This window comes from Aspergillus luchuensis, chromosome 6, assembly GCF_016861625.1.
Source record: "Aspergillus luchuensis IFO 4308 DNA, chromosome 6, nearly complete sequence".
NCBI classification, from domain to species: Eukaryota; Fungi; Ascomycota; class Eurotiomycetes; order Eurotiales; family Aspergillaceae; genus Aspergillus; species Aspergillus luchuensis.
Window position 1 is genome coordinate 674,520 of NC_054854.1, and position 21,636 is coordinate 696,155.

The 21,636-nt window shown below is 48.4% G+C and overlaps 12 protein-coding genes and 1 non-coding gene across 13 annotated transcripts; 8 read left to right on the forward strand and 5 right to left on the reverse strand.

The window, feature by feature from the left end:
• Window positions 1-1,137: 1,137 nt before the first annotated feature.
• Window positions 1,138-1,394, forward strand: AKAW2_60241S (uncharacterized protein; the record flags this gene model as incomplete). Its single annotated transcript, XM_041692345.1, has 2 exons — window positions 1,138-1,215; window positions 1,284-1,394. The coding sequence occupies 2 exons, from the start codon at window positions 1,138-1,140 to the stop codon at window positions 1,392-1,394; spliced, it is 189 nt and encodes a 62-aa protein (XP_041545739.1).
• Window positions 1,395-1,443: 49 nt separating this feature from the next.
• On the forward strand, window positions 1,444-1,797 carry AKAW2_60242S (uncharacterized protein; the record flags this gene model as incomplete). The annotated part of the gene is made up of 1 exon (XM_041692347.1): window positions 1,444-1,797. The coding sequence occupies one exon, from the start codon at window positions 1,444-1,446 to the stop codon at window positions 1,795-1,797; it is 354 nt and encodes a 117-aa protein (XP_041545740.1).
• A 378-nt stretch (window positions 1,798-2,175) lies between these two features.
• AKAW2_60243S (Zn(II)2Cys6 transcription factor domain-containing protein) lies at window positions 2,176-3,620 on the forward strand (the record flags this gene model as incomplete). Its single annotated transcript, XM_041692348.1, has 2 exons — window positions 2,176-2,274; window positions 2,325-3,620. The coding sequence occupies 2 exons, from the start codon at window positions 2,176-2,178 to the stop codon at window positions 3,618-3,620; spliced, it is 1,395 nt and encodes a 464-aa protein (XP_041545741.1).
• Window positions 3,621-3,708: 88 nt separating this feature from the next.
• Window positions 3,709-4,530, reverse strand: AKAW2_60244A (beta-ketoacyl reductase; the record flags this gene model as incomplete). Its single annotated transcript, XM_041692349.1, has 1 exon — window positions 3,709-4,530. The coding sequence occupies one exon, from the start codon at window positions 4,528-4,530 to the stop codon at window positions 3,709-3,711; it is 822 nt and encodes a 273-aa protein (XP_041545742.1).
• Window positions 4,531-5,799: 1,269 nt separating this feature from the next.
• Window positions 5,800-8,053, forward strand: AKAW2_60245S (fungal specific transcription factor domain-containing protein; the record flags this gene model as incomplete). Its single annotated transcript, XM_041692350.1, has 5 exons — window positions 5,800-5,880; window positions 5,945-6,223; window positions 6,288-6,433; window positions 6,492-6,965; window positions 7,024-8,053. 5 exons carry the CDS (start codon window positions 5,800-5,802, stop codon window positions 8,051-8,053), a joined length of 2,010 nt encoding a protein of 669 aa, XP_041545743.1.
• Window positions 8,054-8,998: 945 nt separating this feature from the next.
• Window positions 8,999-10,612, forward strand: AKAW2_60246S (uncharacterized protein; the record flags this gene model as incomplete). The annotated part of the gene is made up of 1 exon (XM_041692351.1): window positions 8,999-10,612. The coding sequence occupies one exon, from the start codon at window positions 8,999-9,001 to the stop codon at window positions 10,610-10,612; it is 1,614 nt and encodes a 537-aa protein (XP_041545744.1).
• Window positions 10,613-11,068: 456 nt separating this feature from the next.
• On the forward strand, window positions 11,069-11,142 carry AKAW2_t60010S. The gene has a single exon. It is a non-coding gene; the product is annotated as a tRNA-Val (tRNA).
• Window positions 11,143-11,411: 269 nt separating this feature from the next.
• On the reverse strand, window positions 11,412-12,545 carry AKAW2_60247A (serine hydrolase domain-containing protein; the record flags this gene model as incomplete). The annotated part of the gene is made up of 1 exon (XM_041692352.1): window positions 11,412-12,545. The coding sequence occupies one exon, from the start codon at window positions 12,543-12,545 to the stop codon at window positions 11,412-11,414; it is 1,134 nt and encodes a 377-aa protein (XP_041545745.1).
• Window positions 12,546-14,144: 1,599 nt separating this feature from the next.
• AKAW2_60248A (uncharacterized protein) lies at window positions 14,145-15,243 on the reverse strand (the record flags this gene model as incomplete). Its single annotated transcript, XM_041692353.1, has 2 exons — window positions 14,145-14,540; window positions 14,605-15,243. 2 exons carry the CDS (start codon window positions 15,241-15,243, stop codon window positions 14,145-14,147), a joined length of 1,035 nt encoding a protein of 344 aa, XP_041545746.1.
• Window positions 15,244-16,467: 1,224 nt separating this feature from the next.
• Window positions 16,468-16,845, forward strand: AKAW2_60249S (uncharacterized protein; the record flags this gene model as incomplete). Its single annotated transcript, XM_041692354.1, has 1 exon — window positions 16,468-16,845. The coding sequence occupies one exon, from the start codon at window positions 16,468-16,470 to the stop codon at window positions 16,843-16,845; it is 378 nt and encodes a 125-aa protein (XP_041545747.1).
• Window positions 16,846-17,273: 428 nt separating this feature from the next.
• On the reverse strand, window positions 17,274-18,133 carry AKAW2_60250A (uncharacterized protein; the record flags this gene model as incomplete). The annotated part of the gene is made up of 2 exons (XM_041692355.1): window positions 17,274-17,776; window positions 17,845-18,133. The coding sequence occupies 2 exons, from the start codon at window positions 18,131-18,133 to the stop codon at window positions 17,274-17,276; spliced, it is 792 nt and encodes a 263-aa protein (XP_041545748.1).
• A 1,379-nt stretch (window positions 18,134-19,512) lies between these two features.
• On the forward strand, window positions 19,513-19,902 carry AKAW2_60251S (uncharacterized protein; the record flags this gene model as incomplete). Its single annotated transcript, XM_041692356.1, has 1 exon — window positions 19,513-19,902. One exon carries the CDS (start codon window positions 19,513-19,515, stop codon window positions 19,900-19,902), a length of 390 nt encoding a protein of 129 aa, XP_041545749.1.
• A 143-nt stretch (window positions 19,903-20,045) lies between these two features.
• Window positions 20,046-20,861, reverse strand: AKAW2_60252A (uncharacterized protein; the record flags this gene model as incomplete). Its single annotated transcript, XM_041692358.1, has 3 exons — window positions 20,046-20,288; window positions 20,469-20,662; window positions 20,720-20,861. The coding sequence occupies 3 exons, from the start codon at window positions 20,859-20,861 to the stop codon at window positions 20,046-20,048; spliced, it is 579 nt and encodes a 192-aa protein (XP_041545750.1).
• Between the last annotated feature and the right edge of the window lie 775 nt (window positions 20,862-21,636).

Genomic DNA, 21,636 nt, shown 5'->3' on the forward strand with positions numbered 1-21,636 from the left:
TCCATTGTTTTAACTTTCAGAACCGCATTCCCATATGAATCAATCTATTTTCATCCGGAGAGTGGGGTTCTTACCGCTATTCCTCGGTCTGTCATTGGCAGATGCCCGACCACTCATGATTGAAATACTTACCTTGTTAGACAAGGCCGTAAGCCAAACAGCGTCCCCGATGCTTTGATGAATCTCACGGTAATATTGCTCGGAGAAATACCCAGAAATTCCCCAGATTGCTTCTGCTCGTGCAAACGTCCTACTATATAAGACTCAAGACTACAACTGGCGTGACTCACTAGTGCCACAGATCCCTGCACCTCAACTCTTGAAGTTCGAATCTCACGATTCATTGTTCTCATAGGTATCACTACATATGTGGTAGCAGTATAACTCATGCTTGCCTCGGCAGATCATCGATGTTGAGATTCTGACCTTGACACGCGACCCCGGCCCGAACCACGCAGCAATCGCTAAGATTCTGTGCAATCAGCTTTCGAATTCAAAATGGGAACTCTGGGCAATTCATGGGGCTCACAAGTAATTTCACAATTTATCAATCAGTGGACTAATAGCTTCCAGTGGGAGTCAGCGGACTGCGTAAGTGTTAGCAGTGCTGAATCATTCCTCGTATCCTCGGGATTCATTTGCGTGGCGACTATTCATGCATGAAGCCTTTACCGGATTTGGACTATCTAGTAATAACTAGTCGATTGATCTTGCAGCACTAGTGCTATCGCTTACACTTTTGCTACACAACCCGGAGATAAGTATTGAAAGTAGTCTATCCTCATCCCTCGTTGCCCATAAAAAATGCTACTATCTCTATCATCGTCTTTATTGGCACTACTAAGTTATGATCTCAACAGATACACTTCTTGCGCTCCTGCGTGCAAGCATAGAGAACATGCTGGGTTACACCACGATGCCAGTTCCCGTCCTTGTATCACTGGCTTTAGGCCTCTCCCTTCTCTTACTTGGGAGATTCACATATAAGGATACGGCCCCCTCAATCCAAAGAAACCCTTCGAGCTTACGTCTACCAGAGTCAAGCAGGAATTCTTCTTCAATGCTCAGAGGCTATTACGGGATTGGTTTACAACCCATCCCAACACGCCCGTACCTTTGCATACCGATGTTGGAAAAATGACAATGCTCCCCCCGAGTATGGCGAATGAGATTCGGAATAAGGAACATTCGAGCTTCTCCCAATGGGCTATGAAGGTATGCTTTGTCTTCTCGATATTTGCTGTTTAATACCTTGCTTGTGTGGAAGACTGAGAAGGCCTCAGGCATTCCATGGAAATCTACCTGGATTCGACGGATTCCGTGAAAGTGGCCAAGACTCGGGGATTGTCCAGGCTGTTATTGCAAATGACCCGACGAAATCCTTGAGTCACTAAATCTCATCAATAGTGATGTTTGTGCGTATTTGCATACTGGAAGAATGGCATGCTTACGGTATCGGCACACAAGTTGTGGGATGATGACACCTACGAAAATGCAGCCTCTTGGGACGGATACCGTTTTTATAAGATGCGCGATGATCCTCAGCGACAGTCACAGGCACAACTTATTACAACCGCCCCGGAGAACTTGGCTTTTGGACATGGCAAACATGCATGTCCTGGACGCTTCTTTGCTGCCAATGAAGTGAAGATTGTATTAATCTTTCTCCTCCTACGGTATGGCTGGAAGCAGTCAGAAGGGATGGTACCAAGGATCTTTTCTGGTGGGTTTGGCATGGCACTTGACCCGACTCTGAGAATAGAGGTTAGAAGGCGTCGTGAGGAGATGGAAATATGAAGCACGGAGCCGGTATTAATCACAGAGGGGCTCACAATGTTCTACTTCGATGTACCAGTCATAAATGGAGAAAACAATGGCTGTGCAGATACCATACATGGAGGGGAGATATAAATGTTGCAAGCGAAAACAAAACCTTACAATTGCTGGACCAGACATTCCGGGGAAACCCCCCGAAGTAGGCCCGGAATTTCACCGGACAGGGCTGAAGGGCAGTTGAGTGGGGCAACTCCCCCTGAAGCCCTTCTGGAACCAACATTATTCGCCCCGTTCAAATTTTAAGCATGCCGCTGGTGTCCACGTCGCATTCCTCCTCGATTATCTAGCCTTGTTGGCATGCCGATGACCCATTTCTGACCCAACGCATGTACTGTGACAATGGGCGCCTCACTCCCCCAATACACGCAGAAGCTATCGCGCAAAAGCCATCGAAAATCCCGTCTAGGCTGTAAAAACTGTAAGAGGCGTAGAGTCAAAGTCAGTTCCCGATCATTTCTCCACTAGAGAGAATACTAACTCATCTTCAGTGCGATGAGATCAAACCACACTGCACCAACTGTCTCCGCCATTCAATAGAGTGTGACTACAGCTCTCAACCCCAGACTCGCCCCAACTCCACTGCACCATCTCAACAAGTAGACTCAGTATCACCGCAATCACAGGGCCCCAGCACAGACAGTTACACCTTCTACTCATCCACCCCCACGAACTTCCGACCCCCAAAACGAGGCCATGGCACTTCCCACACATCAGAATCCGATCCAATCTCACCAAACAACGACCTAGTCAAGCGTCCCTTCCAATATACAGCCCTCGACATGCTCCTCTTCTACCACTTTTCCACATCCCCTGAACTAACCGGCGCTCAACCAAAAGCCCGTCAACAACTATGCCAAATCGCTTTTGCCCACCACTACGTCATGCACATTCTCCTCGCCTTCTCTGGCTTCCATCTCGTGCGACGTTCGGACGATCAACAGTGGAGTCAAAGCATGGGTTTCGCAGAATCAGAAATCTACACCGAAGCCGAACGCCACTTTAACGTTGCTGTCCGAGATGTTTCAGCCATTTTACCGCATCTTGACCGCGATAACAGCCCCGCGATGTATGTCTCTGCGGTCTTCATCTTCATCTCAAGTCTCGCCCGTGGCCCTCAACCGGGGGAGTACCTCGCTTTTCGGGGCGACGGGGACCCAGGCCATCTATCTCTGTTTCTAGGTGTTCGATCTGTATTCGAGCTGTGTAGTGGGGACATGCCAACAAGTGTATTTGCAATCCATGGAGAAGACGATAATTCTGCGCCCGCCTCTGATAACCCGCGAAATGAGACACAACGCAACGGTTCCGAGGGGTCTACCTCACAACGAAGGACAAAGCTAGGAGACTACCGCCACCACCTAGAGACATACCGCGCCCTCCTCATGACATCCATACCCATCGAAGACCCAAAATTACCAATTTACCTGCAAACGTTAGATCGACTAGGCAATAGTCTCGACGTCATAATGGGCCCCGATACGCAGGGAACAATAGGAATGGCTCTCTTCCCGCTCGTCTTTGCGTGGTTGTATCAGTTGCCGGATGCGGTGGTGGGTGATTTGCAGCGGAGGGAGCCGGTCGCGTTGATCATGTTTGCGTTCTTTTTGTATCTGCTTGATTGGCTGGATAATGTGTGGTTTATTTCTGGGTGGCCAAGGCATATTCTAGAGGGGGTTAGGAGGCATTTGAATGAGGGGTATGGGGGGTATATTCAGTGGGCGGTGGATCATATCCGAACATCAACAGATGGGTTAGGGACATGTACGGAGGTCGTAAGTAAGTGATGATATGGCAAGGTGAAATCTGAATGACCACTTGATATATATTCTCAGTTTACGAAATAATCAGAACAGTACTCGATGACTCTTAATATCACCCTCCCAGCGTCCCCTCAACCACCGACCTCGCCAACCTCCTCAGGGTCATCTTCGCATCCATCAACTCCAACATACTCACTCCCTTCCCAAACGCCCCTTGCAACCAATTGCGGAACTCCGCCGCCATCAAACTATCGATACCATGCTCCGCCACCGTCTTCTCGGGGTTCACACTACCCACATCTACAAACAACAGGCTCGCTACGTTGGCCCGGATAGCCTCAGTCACAAGCTCGATAGTCTGCGTCTCTGCACCTTCTTTAGAGCCTTTACCCCCCGCCTTTAATTGCCGTTTATACTGAGCGGTACGTGATGTGTCGGAGTCGTTGGTGTCCGAATTACTAAGGGAGGAGGCGTCCTCTACAGCACGAAGCATCAAGGAGACACGAGGATCCTGGTGCCATCTGGAGGTGGGGGAAGAGGCGAGGGAGGCAGATGAAGATCGGGCCATCTTGGCGAGGACGGCCGGGTCAATGCCAGTTACTATGTGGGACGCAGAGAGGGGGTCATCATTGTGGCCGAGCCATTCGGCGTTGGGGTGGTTATTGACAAAGGCTGGCTCGAGCATACCTACAACCTGGGCTCCAGTCAAACTTTGACCTTTATCGCGGGCGAACAGTTTGACAGTGACGGGGTCGTTGGTCAAAGGGCCCAGGTCGTTGATGAAGCCAAGGGCAACGGTTGTGGCGGGGAGACCCAACCGGCGGCGGTAGCGGCCAAAGTAGTCAAGATAGTTGTTGGCAGCAAGGTACATGCCTTGAGTTGGGAAGGCGTAGACCGGTTCGGTGAAAGCATGACGTGACTTTTTGTACATCATCTGTATCCTGTCTGTCTAATGTCGTGATACATGAGATTCCCGGTTTCGTCACACCGAAAAGCTCCGGGGATTTCGTGATCGACATTCACATGGCCAACATGTACTGACTGCACAGGGTATTGGCCTTTTGGCGAGGAAAACTTTAGCCGAGTTCGGCTCTGTGCTTGCAGAGCAATGTAATGATAACACATGCAGGTTTGTTTGCAAATACCACTGGTGGGGACACACAAAGGCATTTCTGCATTGGTCGATGCGCATATTGTTCCAAAGATTCAATAAATCCACAGATGCAAGCAACACAAGCTGCAATAAGGGAAGTACTAACCAGCATACTCGGTTAAAACCTGCAAGGGATAAGGTACAGTATCACTCGACTCATTAGCCTGCATGAACCCGTTACCCTATACGTAAGTCAATGATAAGACGGCAGCAAGTCCCAATCGCAGAAAGAAAATAAAATAAAAAAAGCTTGGCAGAATCAAATAAAATAAGCTAAGATAAAGAAAAATCCTCAAAGGGCGATAAGACAAAAATAAAGTTAGAACAGAGAGAGAAAGAGAGACAAAGATATGTGATACCCCCCAAGGGGACCCGTGTGGCCCTGAACCTAGGAGCAATCTTGTAATGGATGGCGGTAGCAACTAATTTCGAGTTTCCTAATAACTAACTGTGTAGCACATAGTACCCCAGCTTGGAAGATATCGAATTATATGATAGCTATATGGTATCATGTGCGGAAGTCTGGGAAGCTGAGGTCTTAGTATACGACGTATGGGTTCCTCACGTAGCATCTGCGGGTAATGTTGGATTTCTAGCACACACCTGCAACCCAGTTATTTATCGGAAATTTTTTTTTTTTTTTTTTTTTTTTTTTTTTTTGTTTTTTCCAAAAAGAATTTACAAAATCCATACATAACTTGATTTCTTCACCATCATATTCAGCACTTATATCTGAGTAAATGGCAAAGTTAAATGGTTTTCCTGATCTCTCATCTCATTCTGCCGACAATAAATACGTAAAACCTGTATTTGCCCAGCGGCCACTATTGCCCGCCGTAGCCGTCTGACCACAAAGGCTGACATGACAATCTGTCACTGCAAATGTCTGCGGGACCTCCAGACCGGGGAAATACCTCCACCATGTGCTACTTCTCCGCATAACTCCACTGATAATATTTTTAGAAAGAAAAAAACAACTTAAACTCTCGCCCGACAGCTAGACATAACAAGGGCGTCTGACCCGCCGGTGTTTTTCGAGGTGTCGACAAGATGGGAAGATCCGCAATGCATCCCACCGGCCGAAAGCGTCGGGTCACCACCTGCGTGCCCTGCTACACTAAGAAACAGAGAGTGCGTAAACATCGCTAATGCAGCACCGAATAGCTTGTAATTAAGTTCTAATGCGAGGAGCTAGTGCAACCGCCAGTACCCCTGCAATCATTGCACCCGACGTCGACGACCCGAGGAGTGTGTGTACAAGTCTACTATTGCCGAACCCTCAAACAATTCGCCTCGGGAATCTATCGGAGGTCTGGAGCCCCGGGAGCCAACTAGTATTGAGTTACCAGAAGGGTTTGCCGAGATGTTGCCGTCAGAGGCGCAAAATGGCTCATCTAATCCACACTCTTCTCTGGCTAAATCCTTTGGCTACTTCGAGCACAGTGACTCTAATACAATGGCTTTGCTCAAAAAGGTGAGATGCACATAAGGACTTGGACTATCTACCCCAGAGGCACGGCTAATACCGAATGACCCAGTGGGACCTTGACAGCAGGGACGAAGATGAGAACACCCAGGGTATGTCAACTACAGTCCTGGAGACAGTTAAAGAATATTTTGATCGAATGCCTCCCCGTCCGATATTGGATTTTCTGATGCAGTATTTCGTTGATGATTTGAACTGGTAAGTCCGTGGCTAGTAACCATATCAGGTCCAGATCGACTGATGCTCCGCGGAACAGGATGAAACAAATCATCCACCCACCCAGCTTTCTGACACACTATCAGCAATGGTGGGCCAAGAAATGGCCTCTTTCTGTGGAGGAAATTGAATTTGCCGCTCTGATACTTCGGATTGGTGCCTATTCGGCACATTTCCTGCCTTCTCCGTCCCACACTTCTGATCGGATTCATGGGCAGCCACTCTCGGAAGTTCGTAACACCTGTAGTGACATTGCTGATGAGCTTGCCAGAGCATGCCTGGCTTTGGACTGGAAAGGATCTCTAGTCCGAGTTCAGCACGTTTTATTCGCCTCTCTCAGATTCTCCTGTGAAGGGAGGACTGATAAATTTTGGGAAGGCATTGCCTCTGCTTGTAGTGCAGCGCAGAAGGCAGGTATTCACACGGTCGCACCTGTGCCAGGGGAGGATAGTTCTCAAGTATTAGAGAAGGAGATGCGCCGGAGAACGTTATGCGGGCTGTATGTTCTGGACAGGTGTGTATGCTATCTTCTTGGCTCTACAATCCTTCGCTGACGTGGGCGGATCGACAAGCCATCTGGCCCGACAGCTTGACCGGGTCCCAATTTTCCCCGACAACCTAGTTTTAGAGACATTACCCCGATTACGCCTTGCCCCGGACATCATCGACTTGTCTACGCCTGCGGACACACCTGAAATCTTCACCGAGCGTCTCATGCAGGTCCGGTTGGGAATGTTTTGGAGAAGCTTGGGTTCCAAACGGAACCTACCATATGACCCTATTCAAGGCGAAGAGCGGTATGAACGATTCTGTGCGGACTATATCCCAACCTTACCCCCGGAATTTGCACTCAATCCGGATCGGAGGTGGGATGTCCAACTTTCTAAGTTGCCCATGCAGAGACAGCTGCTCTACATCGCTATCTTCGATTCCGTTTGTTGGAACTTTCGCCCCCTCCTGTTGCTGCAACCCAGCCAAGTCACCAGTTTACCCCCTTATAAACAAGTTCTTCTCCGGTCCCAAAAGCACAGGCTGGCTCTAGCTGCTCTCGAGGAGCTACATGCTGTCACCACTCTGCATACCATGTTCGGAAGCTCCCACACGCGTTTTAGCGCCATCATATTCAACACGTTCGAAGCTGCAGTTGTTCTTCTTGTACTTTGTGCACATAAAGACTTCCCCTTTGATCAAGGCGAAAGACATGTCAATATTCTCGGTTTGAGAGTGGCCACCCTGACTCGGGCGAGAACGATGCGGGCAGTTGAGAAGGCTTTGGGACGACTTCAGATGCTGGCTGGGGTCAGTGAGATGGCTGCCTCTGGAGCACAGGTTGTGACGGAGCTGTTTTCGAAGGCTGTCAGACTTGAGCAACTCCAAGAGCCAGACACCACCACTGAGTCAAACCAGAGCTCTTTATCCCCGCGTATATCTTCGAACTTCCCCAACGTAGACAGGGGCTCTGGGCTCTGGATGTCTCCAGGGGAGTGGAATCTGACGTCGATGCCAGATATGGTGTCCACCATAGGTTATGGTGACTCATACTCAATTCTGCAATTTCCTTCTCTTGACCCCACATGTTGGAATAGCAATTTTCACAACTAGATTGGAATTATTGTCAATCATGCAGTGACTGGATCGTAAGCACTGCCGTTACATATGTGGATCTGCGATCAAACAATCTTCCAAAGCTGATGTTCGTGACTTTCGTAGGATTTTTCGGCTCCGTCAATGATCCCTGTGCCCGAACCATACAATTCGCCTAGGTGATCTTCAATAAATACTGTCATTTTCGACCATTATGAAGAGAGTATCTTAGTAATTGTGTCTCTAGACCCTTACTCATTGAAATATTGCTCATCATTAACCCAGCGGGTACTGTCTCGCCCTCTTGATGTATGCTTGTTCACTACATCTTCTCTTCTGCTCTTGCCCCCTGAAATCTAATTTGGTACCCCATAAAAGACTTAGCCAAGCTTGCAAGTATGCTGCTCCCCCGGTAATCCTAAAGAACGCCGTCCGAGAGCTGTACCTGAACGCGACTCCTTCAGGCGCGTCAGTGATCTGCATGTTACCATTGGGCAGACCACGACGTTTATATGCTTATTTGAGCCATGGGTTACTTTGGTCATGGGTTGGGGTGGTCTCGGAAGCACTATGCTCGTTGTCGGGTGAGTGCGTGGGGCGTTCTATCTTCGGCCGACGAATTTCGGGTGAGCGACATGGATGTTATATGATCATCCCCCGGCCTCCCACGGGGATAGTCTTTGCTAACTCCTAATCCCGCCATCGTAGCAACAGTAAAGCTCAATTTGTAGAAATAATCTGTCCTGCAATATCGCTGTCGGGGTAGGTTCACGACGTGGTCCGCCGGTCCTAACGGACATAAGGAGATGCAAAGGTGTGATCTACCCAGGCTCGACGCTATACAAATGCGCCATTTCCCCCAGTCGCTCAGTCCTCTCAACCATATACTATAACCCTCTCATATCCGCTATTATCAAAGCCGCAGCGCACTCACTTTGTCGAATTCGGGAAACAGGGTCCGCCATGGATAGTTCTCTCGGTCATCGCGAAGAATCCGACGAGAAAGGTCCACACGGCGACGCCAATGCCACCGAAGACGATGTCCGCGAAATCACCGGATTTCGCTGGTTCCTGATCTGTGCTGCCCTGTACCTCTCTGCTTTGATGTATGGTCTGGACACAACCATCGCTGCGGATGTACAAGGCGCCGTGATTGAAAGATTCGGTGATGTGTCGCAACTCGCCTGGATTGGAGCCGGCTTTCCGCTCGGCTCAGTTGCCGTAATTCTCCCCTACGGATTTCTCTACACCGTCATGAACATGAAATGGCTATACATTGCCGGTATCGTGCTGTTCCAGGGTGGTTCCGCTCTCTGTGGCGGCGCTCCGACTATGAACGCCCTCATCGTCGGTCGTGTGATTGCAGGTGCTGGGGGTACAGGCATCTACCTCGGTGGACTCAACCATTTCTCTGCCATGACCACTCGCAAAGAACGTGGTACATACCTCACGGGGACGGGTTTTGTCTGGGGCGTCGGCGCTATCCTGGGTCCTGTCGTGGGAGGCGGATTTTCCGACTCCTCCGCTACCTGGCGCTGGGGCTTCTACCTGAACCTAGTAATCGGCGCCATCACGGCCCCGGTATACCTCTTCTACCTCCCAGCCATTCACCCCAGCGCCGGCCAATCCCTTCGCAACCGCTTAACACGTCTCGACTACCTGGGCTTCGTTCTCAGCGCCGCAATGTGGGTGACCTTCGCACTAGGATTCATCTCCGCCGGGGGCATCTGGGCGTGGGATGCCGGAGCAACCATTGCCCTAATAGTTCTCTTCGGAGTCCTCCTCATCCTCTATGTACTGCAGCAATACTTCTGCATCTTTACAACACCCCAAACCCGCTCCTTCCCCGGTCACCTCCTCCGCTCCCGCACCCAAATCCTCCTCTACATCACAACGACCTGCGCCAACACCGCCATGTTCTTCACAACTTTTTACATCCCGATCTACTTCCAATTCACCCGCAACGACTCCTCCCTGATGGCCGCCGTTCGTCTCCTCCCGTACCTCCTCGTAACCATCACCATCAACCTCGCCATCGGCTGGCTCCTCCCAAAGGCCAGATACTACATGCCGCTGTGCCTCATCTCGGGCATCCTCCTTACCCTCGCTAGTGCCCTCTTTGTCGGATATCTCTCTCCTTCTACCCCTGCGGGACAGATCTACGGCTTCACAATTCTCATGGCCGTCGGCACGGGTATGACCATGCAGCTGGGGTACGCGGTAGCTAGTCTCAAGGTACCTGCCGAGGATATCTTCAGCGCGATCAATTTACAGAACGTGGCGCAAATCGGGGCGACGGTTATTTGCCTTGTGGTGGCAAGTCAGGTGTTTCAGTCCACTGCGGTACAGAATCTGAATGCGGTGCTGGATGGGAGGGGGTATAGTGAGGCGGAGATTCGGAACGCGGTGGCCGGGGTGCAGAGTACGTTGTTGAAGAGCTTGAGTGGGGAGCTGAGGGGACAGGCTATCAAGGCAATCACGGATGCCATGGCGAGGGCGTTTGTTATTCCGTTGGTCGCGGGGGCGGTGGGGGTGGTGAGTTCGTTGGGGATGAGGAGGGAGAGGTTGTTTGGGTAGGGGTAGGAGTTGCTTAGAGGGGGGGTGATGGGGTCCAGCCCCATGAGCATTTTCAGGAGACGCTTCAGCTTCTTAGTTGGATTGGACGCGCTGAAAGCTGACATCGACACACTTCCATGCCTTAGCCTACAAGGTCGCTAAACTTTAGCCCGTGCACTAAACTCCGTGTGGAATCATTCCTTTATTTAGTGCCAGATTCCCTATAAAGAGTTTCTGTTTTACATTAGCTAGCATCATTGATAGAACTTATCTTAATACTATCTGAAACGACTCAGGAAAGCCGCCGGAAGATCGTAGCCAATACACATCAGCACAAGTTGTTACAGCGGTGGGGGTCTTTGCCAGAGCTTTCTTAGGGTGGTAGACATACACTGCTGCCTCTGAAGTCGAGTTTCATTTCGGTTCATCGTAGCACAAGCTCATATAACAATAAAGCATTGTTTCTTTCAACGAATTGGCTGGATGGTGTAGTTGGTTATCACGTATCGTTAACACCGATAAGGTCCTGGGATCGAGCCCCAGTCTGGTCATTCTTTTTTACTTTTTCCTTTTCCGCACCGTCTAACAGTACCACTACTCACAGTCAGAGTAGTTGCATACCTTTTTTCTCTTTTTTTCTTTTCTGATGATTATTATTACGACTTATATTTCTACTGCTACTACCTTCGATTCGCTACTTTGCAAAAGAGGTCGAGATAGTAGTATAGTACCAGCCACTGTTTACTTTCTAGATTTTTCGAACCTGAACCATGAACAGCATAACTATCTTCATAATATATATTGGTGAGACCCAACACGCCTACGCCAGACAATCATAGACAGCCCGCACATAAGCCGCCGTCCTATCTGAACCCAATGTGCCCGATCCCATCTTATTCATGACATAGGCAATTGTCATCCGTCTCTCAAGATCCATAACAACCACCGCACCACCCCAGCCCGTCCAAAAAGCAATGCGACCGTCGGGCAACCAAGGAATCGTCTCCGGGACGGGCAGCCCAACACCAAGTCCCCAACGCAAATGATACATCAAGACCAAATCCGGCCCACTGATCCGCTCCTCCAGCATGCCGTCAATAGTTTTAGGAGAAAGATACTGTTTTCCGTCCACCGTGCCTCCAAGCGAGACGACCGACGCAATGCGCGCAATCCCACGCGCATTAGAGAATCCATTCGTCGCACCAATCAACGCCTTCCTAAACTTAGGACCCATACTTTCTTCAGCCGGCATAGGCAGACTAGCGAAGCTCTTGAACATAACACTCTGCCGGTCAACACCATCGAGACTCGGTCGCGGCGGCGGGGAAACATCTGCTGTCCGCGGCCAGTCCTTTTCTGGGACCCCGAGCTGAAAGTCCGCATCTAACGGACTGGCAAGCTCATCGCGGATGAACTCGTCCAGTGGTTTTCCGGTGATGCGATGGACAAGTTCGCCGAGCAAGTGGCCCTGGTTGACTACGTGGTAGCCGGAACGTTCGCCAGGCGTCCACCAGGGGGCCTGTCGGGCTAGTTTATCGGCACCTCTCTTTGCATCATATATATCATCTAAGGTATTGGGAAGCTCCCAGGAGGATACTCCCGAGGTGTGGCTGAGAAGCTGTGATACCAGGATATTCTCCTTGCCGTTCGCAGCGAACTCCGGCCAATATTTAGAGACCTTCTCATTTGGGTCTAAGAGGCCACGGTCGATGAGAATGTTGGTTGCGATGGCGGTAATGACTTTTGAAACGGACCATACCACGGTTATTGTGTCCTTTTCCCATGGCTTGGTTCGGGCTGGGTCTGCGTGGCCGGCCCAGAGATCAACTACGTTCTGGCCGTCAATGTTGACACAGATGGAGGCTCCTAGCTCTTCTTCATTGTTAATCAATTGCTGTAGGAGATCACGCACCCGAGTGAAGGCCGGATCGCAGTGGCCGTTGATTGTGGTCATTGTGGAGTGGTGGGATACAAGGACAGGACTTATTTAAGGGAAAGGACGGGAAACTTGGATGACCCGGCTTTAACTTTTTTTTTTTTTTTTTTTTTTGCTTTTTTTATTTTTTTAGTTGGGTGATCCGGCATATATACGTAGATGACAATTCAGAAGGGCCTAGAAAGTGACCCCACGCTAGGTAAAACAGGCGCAGTGGCGCAGCTATACTAATGTTAACTGGTCGGGACGGACGGGTCCTCACTGGGGTTGAGCCGTGGGAAAATCATTGGCTGTTACGATGGCCGGGGATGGATCAGGGGAAGATCATATCTGCAATCTTTTCTCTGTGTAAGACCTTCTTTCTGATATAGCGAAGTAGAAAGATCAGCCTTCGAAAGAGATGCTACGCAGATTAAATTAAGGCAAGTGCCTGTTTAGAGCGACTGATTCAACATTATCTCAAGAGGCTGAGACTGATTCAACACCACACTTCATGCCCCTCTTGAGTGCATTTCTGCCCATGTAACACAGAAAATTTGGATTCTACGTAATGCCCAAGAACATGTTCATTTAACTGTTATCTCGGAAGTCAAGTTCTGGTTGATATAAACTTTTGGAGACCAGATCCATTTTGTAATCGTATATTTACCTGCCAAGAGCTTACTAAGAACCTCTAGTTAACTAATTAATTACCTCGCGTAGCCAGCAGACTTTTGGTTCTCTACCATTAGTACCTGAGATGCAACTGTTCCACACAGCATATCCTTCCTTTCCTTGAGCGCCGCTCATATATTCTACTACCGGATAAACCAAAATAGGTGTCGGTCAAAAAGCCACTACGTCAATTCCTCCCTCCTCCTCTTCGGCAACACCTTCCAGGACCGTTACTACCCTTCGCAGTATCGTGCAAAGTCCGTGGACGTAAGTACGGTCTTTCATATCTATGTTCTAATATTTCCGAAGCTGACTTTCTAGCCTACCGTATATTGCACTGGTTACACCACTTGTTCGAAGTTTATGGAGTTACATGGGTTGGAGTAACGGAGGAGAGGTGTCGCTTAATCTTAGTCATGGACTCTTAATTTTGTACTTTATTATATTACAGTATGTCCGCAGGTACGGTTGATAGAATCAAGCTTTATAATATGTAACGAGAGGGGATTTCATAGACCTAGCTGTTTGATCTGTACCGGAAGGGAAACTCCAACATCTTGCGCCTGAGAATACTTGCCCGATGAATTCACCAAATACTGAGCAATACAGGGTTCGGTGAGATATTTTCCCAAACATCAATTATCATCACTACTACTAAATACGAGATGAAAGAGCTGAATTTACCCAACCTTCACCAAGATGGTCGGGCGTAGTAATATCCAGGAGCAGATTCCAGAAACACACCTTGCGGAAAGCCCCAAAAGTGCTGTTCTATCATTTTATCCCACATGGCATATCTAGGGCTGATCTGTCTACAAAGTATTGCCATAGTCGACGGCTCATACTGAGAGATTCAGCATTACCATTATCTAATGCAGTTGATTCTCTACTAATATCCACACACTCCACAAAAACAAGCCTCATGTCTACCATAATTACATCATTGATAAAAGTTGAGATGAGTCAAGGTCCACCTGCAGGACCACTTTTGTCCCAGTAATTTTGCCCCTGGCTGCGACATGTGCCAATTACACAATAATATCCACCACCCTTGTTGTTCTGGTTTGGCGAGAACATGACGAAGCCGGCACCATTGTTAGGGTTGAATCCCGTGCAAACGTTGTAAAGTCCGTTTTGAACAGTGTACGCAGTATGAGCGGTGTTGTACCAGATACAGACTGTCTGATGGGAGCTAGCAGTGCATTGATAGTCAAGTCCAGTTGTCCAGCTCGCCTGCACTGCAAAGCCGCCTGAGATCCATTGTGATGCATCTGCAGTCGCCGTCCATCCGATTGTATACGACTTTGACTGGGATGCGCCAACAGTGCAATGGTCTGCGCTCCCGCAATCCAGGTTCTCCTATCCGTCGCGCATCAGTCTCTTTTTGACAAACAAATCAAAAGAAAGTGCGTTATTGACTCACGCTCAACTGTTTCCGCCAATAGTTCTGATGGGGATCGCCGTCTCCAACTTTTCTTGTAGCAGGTGACCACTGACTGCACGTGCCGGTTTGCCGCTGCTCCAAATTGCTCGTATACACAGCACTTGTGGAGTTTGCTTTAGCATGAGGCACTGGAAAAGTATCCGCAACGTGGATGGTCTCCGCTGCTCGCTGTAAAGTCATGTCGACTGTGTCACTGAAACAAGGGGATATGTCATTCCCTTTTATAAGGTCCAATGGAACAGTGGTGGGCAAAGGAACGCCGTCGCATACCACAAACGACTCATAATCATTGTACATTCTGTAACAAGTGATACCACCGGAGTACTGGGGATCCTCGTGAACAACATATGTGGAAGGCCCGGCAGTAATATTGCCGTCGCCGTTAGGTCCAACATCTGCGACGATACCGAAGTCGGAAAACGCCCCGGTGTTCAGGGCATTTGAGCAGGCGGAACCAAGTATGTCTCCAGTAGAGCTATCCTTCACCAAAATTTGCTTCTCAGAGGTGATCTTTTGTTGCTGCACTGTGACCTGAGCGTATTTATATTCCTGAGTGTAAGGTGATGGCGCCGCCGTAATTGCCAGGAAAAGAGTCAAAGAAATTTTAAGTATTTTCATCCTGGTCTCGCACGGGGGTGGAAAGCCTTAATTGTTGAGAGTCTTGAGTTAGGCCTGCCATTGTAGCAAGTCTTATATTATGTACTCCCACAGACTACTTTGTTAAAGCCTTTTAGTGTTACGAAATAGGAGCGTCGGTCAACGTTGACAACAGGGCTGGTATTGAATATGGCGTTACATCGTCGTTCATGTAGTCGTTGCGTTGTGGTTGCATTGGCCTGTTTTCCATGCATTAGTGAAAATACCAAGAAGAAATTTATGACTCAAATGACCGTGCGGCCTACCAGAGAGCCTTGTCACTTAGACCACGGTCGTATGACTATCTCGTCTATTGAAACTTTCTGTCTCAGAACGTCATCTATCTCTTCAGACAAGCCATATGAAATATGAACACAGCTTATAGATGCGCACATTCTCAGTAGCCATTACAGAAACAGATTTTGTTTAGTGACTGGATGCATACCCAAAAGGTCTCATAGGTGACTATATCTCAGGTGGACTTGGAGATGGAGGCAGATTTCCCACCCTTTCCATATGCATTAGTGCACATGAGATTGGAAAGGGGTAGTTTGCCAAGATGCTAGGCTTCTGCCCCAGCCAGCTTCCCCGCACTGCAGGGTCTCAAAGTTGGGCAAAGCCTAAAGGCCGCCATCCTTCGACCCACTTACCACATGGACCATTTGAATTTCACGAGTGATGTCGGTTACTTCCGTAAGGTCGTAGCACAGCCCAGAAATGTGACCCCGTAGGGCGGATATATTGGCCTAATGATTTTTGAGATAAGTAATACAGCCTGAAGGATTCGACCCTGTTACCGTCAGCCTTCTAAAATTGTTCAAGGCTACAGTACATCACGCTGACTTGTCTTGAAAGTAACATGAGCATTAAAAAGAGAGGTGAATCATGAAACAAGTTTTCAGAATAGGCTTGATGTGAATCAGAGAGTCAATATTGTGTTTAGAAGTCAGTCAGTGAAGATTTGTCGCGTGAATTTGAGCCTAAGAATATCTCCAGGAAAAGCTATAAACGTCACCCCTTCCCCAACGTTGCTCGACACTCGATCCTTGTTACCCGCTCCATTCTACTTTTTGGTACATGCCTCTGCTTTCCCTACCCATACAGACGGATTTACACCCCTATAGTAAGTATTTGTCCCTCGAGTATGTTCAAGGTCTTTCTTCTGATACAAGCCAGCAGAACAGCGGCCGGAGGTACCCCGCAACCATGAACATCACAAACGGTACCCTGGCGCAGGAGCGATGCGCCGGTGACAATGGAATACCTACCCTGCCTTATCCGTATTACTGCGCCACCACCATCTGGCAACAAGGATTCAATCGGACACAAAATCCTTACGGTTATTTAGTGATGTGCTGCAAAAGCAATCAGTACAGCTACTTCGGCGAGAATAACTGTGCCGCTTACTGCAATGCGACCAAGGAAACTCAGTCAACTCTGATGGACTGTCTTACTATGGGTCACCATCTTGAGTTCGTTGTTTGTGGTTCGGGGAAGGCGTCTGGATCTACGTCGAGCTCAATGCCCAGCTTAAAATCCTATCTTGTTTTGGCTGTGGTTCTCAGCGGCCTTTTGCAACTTTGAAAGATGGGAAATTGACGTGTATGTGGGATATGGTTGTTTCAGATGGAGGATTCAGTTGAATTATGCTATCTGGGGTTCTGTATGGCATGATCGACTTTTTCTTGTTTCGCAACTAGGCATCAACTTGCAAGCACATCTTCTCAAGCACATCGTCTGTCGGGAATGGAATCAATTCGATGGGAATATATGCAACCACTGTCCCAGTAATTCTCATTTACGTACCTACCAATAGGCCGCTGCATGCAGTGGAACTATGGAGTAAGAAACGTGAGACCCAATATTTTATGATCAGCCATGAGTGACTCCATCTTCTCCATTAGTTTCAACAGATTAATGAACTTTTTTTCAACATAATTTGTGTGGGTACATCCCAAGTGGTTTCCCTCTTCAGCTTCATGCCATATGATACGAACATCAGAAGAAAAGCTTCAGGGATTCTGGGATTCGTCCAACATGTACTGCTTCAGTGCTACTCGGAATTGTGCCAATTTATGAATGAACCCTTCAGGTGACCCCTTTAAGATCTCTTCGTCAACCGTATCGACGAAAGCAGCAAAACGCAGACGTGGCTGACGCACAGAGCTCAGAACTTCTCTAAATACCTCCTCTAACTTGGCTGACGCGACATCCAAATCCCAGGTCTCAGTCATATTGTATGGCTCTGGATTGCCCACAATCGAACACTCCTGGTCTGCCATATACTTCGAATATGGGGTGAGGGCAGCCTGAATACCATACTGAGCGCCAGTAAGGTCCATAATCCAGGTCTCATCAGTGCCCGGCTGCCGGACTCTGACCTTCAAAATGTGGTGTGGCATACCAGCAGTATCCGGGCCAGTAATGTCAACGGAGTCAGAGCGGGGAACGACTTGAATATTCAGGCTTCTCTTTCCAACGTTGACCCCCATCATGGAAATATCGCACGGTACGCCTAGTTGGTGTCAGCCTCAGGTCACCCAACATGCACAAAGAGTGTTGGAGAAGTGGGAACAATCGTACCTGCCAAGAGCTTCGTCACCAAGCGGCACGACAAGGGACAGGCAGTAATTCCTTGAAGCCAGGTGAGGACTGCCTCTTGATGCTTGGGGTCCGTGGTCAAATTATCTGGGAAAGGACGACCCAGAGCCAAGGAATTTCTATCCAAGGTCATCGAGTTGGTGGAAAGATACAGATTGTTGTCGCGCCGCTCAATGTTGGTAACGTCAACGTCGAAATGAAGTTCTCTGTACCCCAGAAATGCAGCCTTGGCGATGACTGCCGTCCGCAGAAGTTTCTTTCGACGACGCATGGTCTTGCAGTGATCTTTGTGGACGGGTTGGTGCGCCTCCTGACAGGACACCCCGCAGTAAAAGACCGGCAAGGCATCGCCAGGAGTGTATTCTGGTGCGCCTATGCACCCCGAGCACCTCCACTTCGCCTCATTCCCGCAATTCGCACAACTGCCGGTCGATGACATTCTGTATCGGCCAGGAGAATTTGATGATAGTCTGGATTGTAGAGCGTGATGGACGTGTCATGGACATGTCTCGAATTAGGAGGGAAGGTAACATCTGGAAAGTCTGCTTTGTTGTGGTGGGCCCCCCTCAGTGAATGAGGAATGCATAATTGATATTGATGTGCCAGTTAACCCAACTATCCTTCAGCAAGCTCTGTGATACGGTACTGTACTGGCCTGCACAATACGGTGATCATAATCCCAACCGGGAAATGCCAGACAATAATACACGATTTGCCGATTCCGGTATCTATAGTGTAAGCTTTTCATGTGTTGCAGCTTATTAAAACCAATACTGATTTGATTGTGAAGAGGAAGCACTTCTAACTGGCTTTCTTCGAGAGATAGGTTTCTTGGCAATATTTTAGTCCGTATAATAGTGCCCAGAGCTGAGCTTCAATGCATAATGGTGGGCCAGCAACAGTGGCAGTGTGAGTAAACAGGTCTCCAAAACTACCAACCAAAACACTCATTGTCGTAAACTCTGATGCTACGCTTAAGATTGCCCGTCCTGTGACTCCAAAGGCACTATCTGAGGAGAAATAAGGTGGATCAAAACGAGACGTGAAGCTGCACATCATCAACCCGGACACAGATTTCCGCGTGGCGCTGCACGGGCGTCTAGTCAGGAACTAAAGTGTTAGTGTGCCCCCTCCACTAAGCGCTGGGTTCTGTCCATCCATCCACCATCCCATCCCACGAATTCCTATCTCCGTCCTTCTTTTTTTGGTCCCTCCCACTTGATTCTGCCTTCTCATTCTTTTGATATTCATCAATTTTATAAAGAATCACACAAAAGACGTCACTCGACCCCTTGCCGAATCGCAACCCTACCTCTCCTCCCACTCTGTCCCCCTCCCCGATCCGTGTTCTCGTCCAAACTCTAACTCACCTGGTACCCTCTACCAACCAAGCTGGTGAAAAGAACATATACGATAACAAGCTCTTCACCATGCTTGACACCATCTGCCAACATACTTGGAAATGCGACTTCGACGGTCACGTGCACCGATGGTACACCTACGGTGATGATTTTGGATACAGCCACCGAATGTGTTTTTTTCTGATAGACTATGGAACTGCCCCAAGTGGTGATGACTCCAAAGTACCGATTGTGTGCTATGAATGGGACGGAATTAAATTGTATACACCACACTCAGTACTGAACTGCAATGCAGTGGCCTTTGTCGATGATTGAATATAGCATCGACAAGCCCCAAATCCTTCAATTCGAGGACGTACAAGTTGAGCTTAAAAGTGTGCCATTTACACCAGCACCATATGAGCCTTCAGAAAAACCGCCCGTTCGGGATATAGTGCGGCGAATGTTAAGGAGTGCGCGGAGGATTCCCGTCCGAGAGTTGGACCATATGCGCGACCATCCAGAAGACATGGAGTGGTTGGAGAGGAAGGTGAAGCCCAGATTCTGGACAAACTTTCTGGAGCAGTTGAGAAATATTGAGAAGACTAGAGAGTGGGAGGAGGAACAGAGAATCATGCGAAGGGAGTTTGAAGAAGAAGAAGCGAAGCAGAAGGAAATTGAGAGCATGGGAGATCGCTAGGTTTATCAGCAGTTATTCGGTTTGAGATATATCCAGAAGTGTATGTAGCGTGTTACATTCAGATAGATTGTTGAAGCAGCTATAATGCTTATAAAACTAGCAAGAGTACAAGTACGTAGCTGAGAAGTCGTTACACAATACGGTTACTCGCATCGATAGCTATTGGCAGATGAGACATCACCCCCAATATACTTCGCTTGAGCTGGATAAGGGCACAGATTCCTGATGTATGGGGTGCCGTTACCCCCAGAGAACTCCACAGGTAGGGTGTCAGGTGCAGTGCCATTTCCAACCCAGCTTCTCAAGGCATGAAAGACAGTTGTGGGCTGTCCTCCCTTTTCTCCTGAACGGTGCTCCAGACCGGGAGACTCGAAGAAGCGATCGAACTGTTGAACGTCAGGGAACATCGCCTTCACATTGTCATAGTATATTTCCGTGCCTCGAGTCGGAATGTGGATCGGTCTAAATCATACCAGAAGAATAACTCAGTTCGGCGATCATAAAACGAAGACGTGACGATAACGTAGACCTATCATTTCATGATATACAATGAGCTTTCCTCCTACCTTGCGGAAATCCATCGAACTGGGGTCCGCCGCATTCGTGAAGTCAATGTACTCCTGCACAGCGAGGTTGTGCACAGCGAGGTTGAAGAGGCTCAGATACTCATCATGACTTAGTCCCGCGGTATCGAAATTGGCATTCTTTGCAATGAAAAGATTAGACCACTCATCCGATCCAGTGCTATTCGTTCCGGGCACTGAGCCAAAGCCGCTGGTAACCGAGCCGAGATTTACTCCAGGTCAGAGCAATTCACCATTCCTTATCCGGGGACCAGACCAAGCGGCATCGGCAATAGCAGCCGCGCCATGGCTGAGCGCAATAGTGTGGTTATTAAGTTCAGCATACTGAAACTTCTGATTGACAGATGAATATGGGCTATTATGAGGGGCCGTCATGTTCGAAAGAATCCCATCAACGACCCCATCCAACAAAAATGGGAGTAGAATCCTATTGTTGGTGTTGAATTTTAGACCTTGTTATGGGGTTCATCTGAATGTTATAAATTTCTTTCATAAAAAACACAGTAAGACTAAACGCGAACACGAACTGCCCTGAGGTGGCTAAATGATACCGAATAGGCACTCCATTTGACGAATATGGGATGTGGAGACAAAAAAGGGCTCTAAATTCCGTTCGGGAAGTTCGTTTTCGCATTTTGACTTTTCTCCACCCATGAGAGTCCTGTGGGTCCTCTCTCGGCGAAACCTACTTCGAAATAGTACATACAATATCACGATAAGGTGCATATTTGGATGTTCGGTTTCCTTACCATTGATGCTCTGAAGTGGCAAGCGTGGACCCCATTTTGCTAGCCAACAAGACTGAGTATCTAGAATTTCTTATATCCGGACTTCAAATCAGTAATAGACTTTATACTGGGCCCTGTCCAGCAGAGAACCACCACTCAGGGTATTGTGTCCTGAAAAGTACCAACCTTTTGAGCAATACTGAAATGCTGTGCAGAAAATATCTTACAAATTTGGGGCCGTGGCAAATGACGAGAAAAAGGCACCGGAAAAAGGGATTAATTTAATTCTGCATGCACAAATGACAAGCTTACGGTCATACAGAATTAAAGTTCTAGAAGGCTACAAAGTAGTCCATGTGGTTTCGAAGAATGAGACTGAGTCCCACAAATGAAGCCGGCTTACAATAACTCTTACCTCAATC